We start from the raw sequence: 5,869 nt of genomic DNA, 5'->3' as shown, positions 1-5,869 counted from the left end.
CCCCTTTAGAGATAATCCTGAAGCTGACGTATCTTTTGATCTAGCTTGATCTCTTTTTAGGGGACCCCGGGAGTTAATAAAAACACCTTTGACTTAGTATACCGTGCTTAATTTTATTTTAAATTCTAGTGTCTATATTTACGGTTCGTTGAGGTGATTTTAAGGGCATTAAAGTAAAGCTGTGCAAATAAAAGGAACAAAAAATTAAATACAGAGGACCATGCAGAGAGCCTATGATCTCTAAAGGATGCCTATGTTCAGTGCAACCGTCTTGGTATCTCTTTACTATTAGGGGTTAAGATAATTTGATGAGCAACGCCGAAAATTAGAGATTCTTGTACCTTTTAGTTATTCTTTAAAATTCCCGACAAGTATCCGCTCCGATTTATGATTCCCTCAGCCACTCAGGGGCTGCCGTCCTGTCGACCCCGTTTATTTGACACCTGAAAAACTTGTTTTTCAGGTTTTAACAACAATTGGTGGGTTGGTCTCAGCCTCATGCACAACATATTTACTCGAGAACACAACTCTATCTGTGATATGCTGAGAACGTATTATCCTGAATGGCAGGACCAGAAACTGTATGACACAGCCAGGTAAATAAGTGTCAGGTTTGACTTGTTGGCAGCGTGGTCAAAAATACCTTGGACTAGCTGTGTGCGACAAATGCAGATTGCAGACTGGCAGTTTTTATAATTTATATCGTTTTTCCATTACCATAATTGAAAGCTAACTGCAAACAGTATAACCTGTTATTCAGGCTAACCGGAGCGCTATTGAGGCTAACCCGAGTGCCAGTCTGCAAACTGCATTTGGCGCACACCGTTAGAATAGGCCGTTTTATAACTGTGCTTACCGTCAGTACAACTCTGTAACACCATATTGCCTTATATAAATAATTAATGAAAAACAAATTATTTAATGTCTTTAAAAGCATGGTATTCTTTACAACGGCTTCTCAGAAGACAAACCACAGGATTGGTTGATAGTCTCGTCCATCCTCATTTAGCATCTGAAACATTCTTCCCTTTTCTTCCTGTACAGGTTAATCAACACGGCTGTGATTATGAAAATTCACACCGTAGAATGGACCCCAGCCATTCTAAACAACAGTGCATTGCGTGCCGGCGTGCGCGTGAACTTTGGCCTCAGTCCTGGCAAAGAGGTATTTAATTGGTTGGCGGCTCATAACATTAGCATCAGCGCAAGCAGTGGAGTACTGAAGCCAATCGTGGGATCTCCAAGCGATTTTAATGGCGTTCCCTTCTCCCTGACTGAAGAATTCGTATCAGTTTATCGCATGCACCCTCTGCTGCCAGATGATTTGCATATTCTTTCTTCCTCGACTGGTCAGAGGACAGGAAAATCGTACTCACTCCCAGAGTATTCTTTTGACAAGGCCAGAAAAGTCATGACTCAAAACAGCATGGACGATATTGTGTACACGTTTGGTGTAGAGAATCCTGGGGCGTTGACTCTTCATAACTACCCTAAACATTTGATGAACCTAAAGTTACCGAAACACCAACAGAAAGGAGAGGTGAGAACGATATCAAAATAGAACTTGTTGAGGGCCAATAAAGGCCGCATGAACTGAGTAGAGATTGACAGGCGTAAAAACGTTCCTGTAGTGCTAGAAGTTTAAGGGTTGTCATTTCTGTCGCAATGAGCCGAGTTTCGTCGATAACACTTTACCTAGACTTTAGGGAGTAAAGGACTTTACAAGGACTTTCGGTTATCTGAAGGGTTAAAGCGATACCTTTGTCTAGTTTAGAAGGATTTGGAGAAGTTTAAAGATACCTGATCGAAGAAAGCAGTTTTATGTCAATTGGACGGAACTTCTCTGCCATACAATTTCCAAGCGGCATGCAACACACTCCTTACTTTAGTCTCACCGGTCAAGATTTCACCATTAGGTTGATGTTTCATCTTCTAGCAATGACTTTATTGCACCGGTCCTAAAAGTTTTCTTCCTTCTTTTCTCGGAACTCAAGCAAAATTTTGTTGCCAAGTGGTGAAAATAAGTTCTAAAGAACACAACTGACCTTGTTTTTTTTACTTTGTGGCTCAACTTTTCCATATCATCATCAACAACAACAACAACAAAAGTACAATTAATTGCCAGTTTTAAAATTAAACTTTCACACTTGCGGTAAGAAGAAGAACGGAAATCTTTAGGGCCTGGGTGTGACCTCATTGTTCCGTATCATAATATTCGTTGTCTGCGTTTTTACTATTTAGACAATTGACCTTGCAACCATTGATATCTTGCGTGATCGAGAGCGTGGAATCCCGCGGTATAACGAATTTAGACGGTTGACAAATCTCGCTCCAGTGGAATCCTTTGAAAAGCTCACGCCAAACAGGGATCACTCAAACCTACTGAAAGAGCTATACGATAGCGATATTGAGAAAGTAGATCTGTTGATTGGTTGCCTGGCCGAGGAGCCTCGACCTGATGGGTATGGATTTGGCGAGACAGCTTTCAACATTTTTGTTCTAATGGCCAGCCGGAGACTGAAGACTGACCGGTTAGTGAAAGAAATCTTGACTTTTTATTTCACTGTTGGCATTTGACGGTATTGCAAAATTTGTATTAGCTTTAAAGCAAGATCTTTGGTTGGATGTGCCTCAATTTCATCTGTCAAGAAAAACGACCCTTTTAATGAACATACGTGCATGATTTGTCAGTAATTGTTATGTTATCTTTGCTGTATGCTGCTAATACTATACGCTCCGTGACATTCTATGCGGAGTTCCCGGCTGGAAGTATTTATGACGAAAAATACTGGGAAAATTTACACTATGATTAAAAAAGCGACTTAAAAAACTGCAGCTGCAGAAAGTCGGAAATGCAGGCGCCGTTTTGTTACTTAACAACAACACCAAATGAGGGTAAATTTACCTTCGAAAGTTACGCTAGAAATTGTCTGGACCCTTTGTCGGGAGAGTTAAAGAGATGTTCAGTACAATACAAAAAAATACAACAATTATAATAAATTGTCTATAAAAAATTATTGATAAAACTATTTACAATGATAGAATAAATATTCTTAGAAATGCTTAAAATTATCTATAAAAAGTAATTGCTAAAACTGCTCACAGGTAGAGTTTATGACATTAAAAACTGATTTAAAATTTACTTATTTAGGTAAAAAAATAAATTTTTAGTACTGTAGTTAGCACACTTAATTGTGGTAAACGTGCGTCTCACAGTCTTGGTGATTAAATTAAGTCTAGAGGGACGGACAAGCAGGTACTTTACAGGTACAACACATAATAACAATAACTTGTATTTACCCACGTTACACAGAAGAGCTCAAGAGTTCATTAAGACGTGTACGTGCATCAAAGATGGAATTGGAATTTGGAGTGTTGGTTTTTGTGGAGGGAGGAAAACAGAAGAACCTGGAGAAAAATTCTCGGAGAAAGGACGAGAACCCACATATGGCACCGGGCCGGAATCAAACCCGGGCAACATTGGTGGGAGGCGAGCGCACTCACCAATGCTCCATCCCTGCTCCCCAGTTAACTTGTTAATGTTATTATAAAAAAAACTTTAGAGCTATAAAACTCTTTAAATATATGGATATAAATGTGAATAAGAATTTACGATCGAGTTATATATGGCATGTTACGACAGTACACCAATAACAAAGATTGTTCTTTTTCACTAGGTTTATGACTGATGATTATACCGCTGATATTTACTCACCCGAGGGTCTGAAGTGGATACAAGACACAGACATGAGCAGTGTGCTTATCCGAGCATTTCCTGACATAAAATGGCTGAGAGAAGTTCTGGCAAAAACCGAGAACGCATTTTTCCCTTGGCCAGTTTCATTCGCCGGATAACGCTGAAAGTTTCAGCCACTTTGCCAGTAATTTAAAAGTTCTTGCCTAGTTAAGCGCTTATTGGTGTTACAGGTAGCTAGTGTTTGACAAAATTTACTGAGTTGTAATGGGAAAGATAATAATTAAAATATTATTACAGATTGGCGTTTTGTATATCCATTTTCTGACTAAAAAATTCTGACTACAAGAGAGTTTGTAGTGCTTTAGATAGTGCTGCAGCTCCGGTTTTGTCAGGGAGTGCAGTTTTCCACTTTTTTGTGGTTTCTTCCAGTCAAAATGGACAAAATATTTCTGCTTTATTTATTTATTTTTGTTGTTGTTGTTTCTCTCTTGCTGTTATCAGTGCACATGCGTTTTGCTCTTCCATGTGTTGAACATAGGCTGTAACATGTTCCTCTTCAACAGCATACTATACAGAGAACTCATCTAGTTTTTTTGTCGTTTACAAAGATTATACTCGCATTTTTTTATGTTTGCACGAGGAGCAAATTCGTCAACAGGTCGTGCTTGTCCGGTGTCTCTCTTGTTGGGGGTGTCAAATACATCTTTGTACTGGCCTGGATTCTCCTTACCAGGCATTGGCTCAGGAACCCTGGCCATTGTTGGACGTTTCCATCCAATATCCTAACACAAGCTACAATGACCACCGTTGTTCTCTTTGCATTCATCTTTTAAGAATTCCATGTACAGTTCACCTACTCTGTAATGCTCTTTCGTGAACTTCAATATTTCCTCGTTTCTTTCTGGGTGCTCTCGGTTGTTTTCTAAACTGTTTAGGAAAAATACATCACCCGGCTTTTCCGTTACAAAAGAATGGATGTATTCACTGAAGAAAGGGGCAGCATCAATGCGAAATGCAAGTTCCTTTGTCACCCACAAAGCCACTTAGTCACTGAATAAAGGAGCACCATTAATGCGAAATGCAAGTTCCTTTGCCACCAACCATGCTTTCATTTCCATTCATGAAAAAAGACTTCTACTATTTTCTAATTCGCATAATCATCTGAGCAATTGCTATTGTTACCTTGTGCCACCTTAATTCTGATTTCATAGTTCGCATTTTTAATGCCCTAAGTTCATATGAGTACAAGATATTCTAAAATGTTTATTTCTTTGATAAGGATAATCTGATGGAACAAAAGATGATTTAAAAACATTTTTTCAAGGCCCTCACTCATCAGACAATACAATTTTGGACCCCCCTCCTTGTTGTATTTTTTTCGATGTCCCCCTCCCTAATTTTCCTTCTCCCCTCCCGCCGACATATAATATATGGACGGTCCCTCAAAGCTCTGAAAACGTTTCGGAGGTCAAGCCGACCTCAAACGATCCAAACTTAATCAAGAATGCTCCTGGTAAGTTTGTCTTACATTACAGGCTAGTGTTTGCAAGCAAGTTCCTACAATTACACAAAGCATTTTTTGAAAATAAAAGCTTGATCCAAATGAAGATACCGTAGAAATAGCTAAGTTAAAAAAAATAATAACAAATGAACGGGTTCTTGCTTTTTCAATAAATGTGCAGCCGCAAAGGAATCTTATGGTTACCGCAGATTAAGTCTTCTTAAATCCGAAGCAGACAATTTGAAAACAAAAATGAGAACCAAGATTCCTTGTTTTTCGACTAACACATTAAAAAGGCAGATAAGGAACAAGCTTCTACCTTTGTTCAGTTCGATCAAACTTACAGTCGGTTGTAACAGTTTTTACATGAGGAAATTTACAAAGGATATTTTATCTACTAAGAAGTCCAATTGCTATTTTTATTCTGGAATGGAAAAAGATTATTATTATTTCTATTGGGTTGAAGAGCAATAGATTCTTCCCTGTAGTAACAATTCCTGTAGAGTAGATCGAACATTGATAAGTAAACGCACACTGGAAATTTTCTTTTGCTACTCGCCTTCAAGCATTTCAACGACACAAATATTTAAAATATTCAAAAATTTCTTCTCGCCTTTGTAAGTAGAATTTCGACGGCGCCTTTGCATCCCTGGCTTGTGTCACATTGAAAT

The 5,869-nt window shown here is 38.6% G+C and overlaps 1 protein-coding gene across 1 annotated transcript; it reads left to right on the top strand.

The window, feature by feature from the left end:
- The first annotated feature begins 468 nt into the window (after window positions 1-468).
- On the top strand, window positions 469-3,967 carry LOC144639562 (uncharacterized). Its single transcript, XM_078498849.1, has 4 exons — window positions 469-596; window positions 1,045-1,540; window positions 2,242-2,531; window positions 3,678-3,967. Exons 1-4 carry the CDS (start codon window positions 499-501, stop codon window positions 3,853-3,855), a joined length of 1,062 nt encoding a protein of 353 aa, XP_078354975.1. The 5' UTR covers window positions 469-498; the 3' UTR covers window positions 3,856-3,967.
- The last annotated feature ends 1,902 nt before the right edge of the window (window positions 3,968-5,869 follow it).

The sequence above is a fragment of the Oculina patagonica genome, unplaced genomic scaffold, assembly GCF_052425735.1.
Source record: "Oculina patagonica isolate OP01 unplaced genomic scaffold, crgOcupat unplaced1060, whole genome shotgun sequence".
In the NCBI taxonomy this organism is placed as follows: domain Eukaryota; kingdom Metazoa; phylum Cnidaria; class Anthozoa; order Scleractinia; family Oculinidae; genus Oculina; species Oculina patagonica.
Note: the sequence above shows the minus strand (reverse complement) of the source record. Positions and strands in the feature narration are given on the sequence as shown.

Excerpts from the sequence above, each read along its gene's own strand:
- LOC144639562 (XM_078498849.1), top strand. The coding sequence starts at position 499 with ATGCACAACATATTTACTCGAGAACACAACTCTATCTGTGATATGCTG. Across the intron at positions 1,541-2,241 it reads AACACCAACAGAAAGGAGAG|ACAATTGACCTTGCAACCAT; the intron begins GTGAGAACGATA and ends TTTACTATTTAG. Across the intron at positions 2,532-3,677 it reads CGGAGACTGAAGACTGACCG|GTTTATGACTGATGATTATA; the intron begins GTTAGTGAAAGA and ends CTTTTTCACTAG.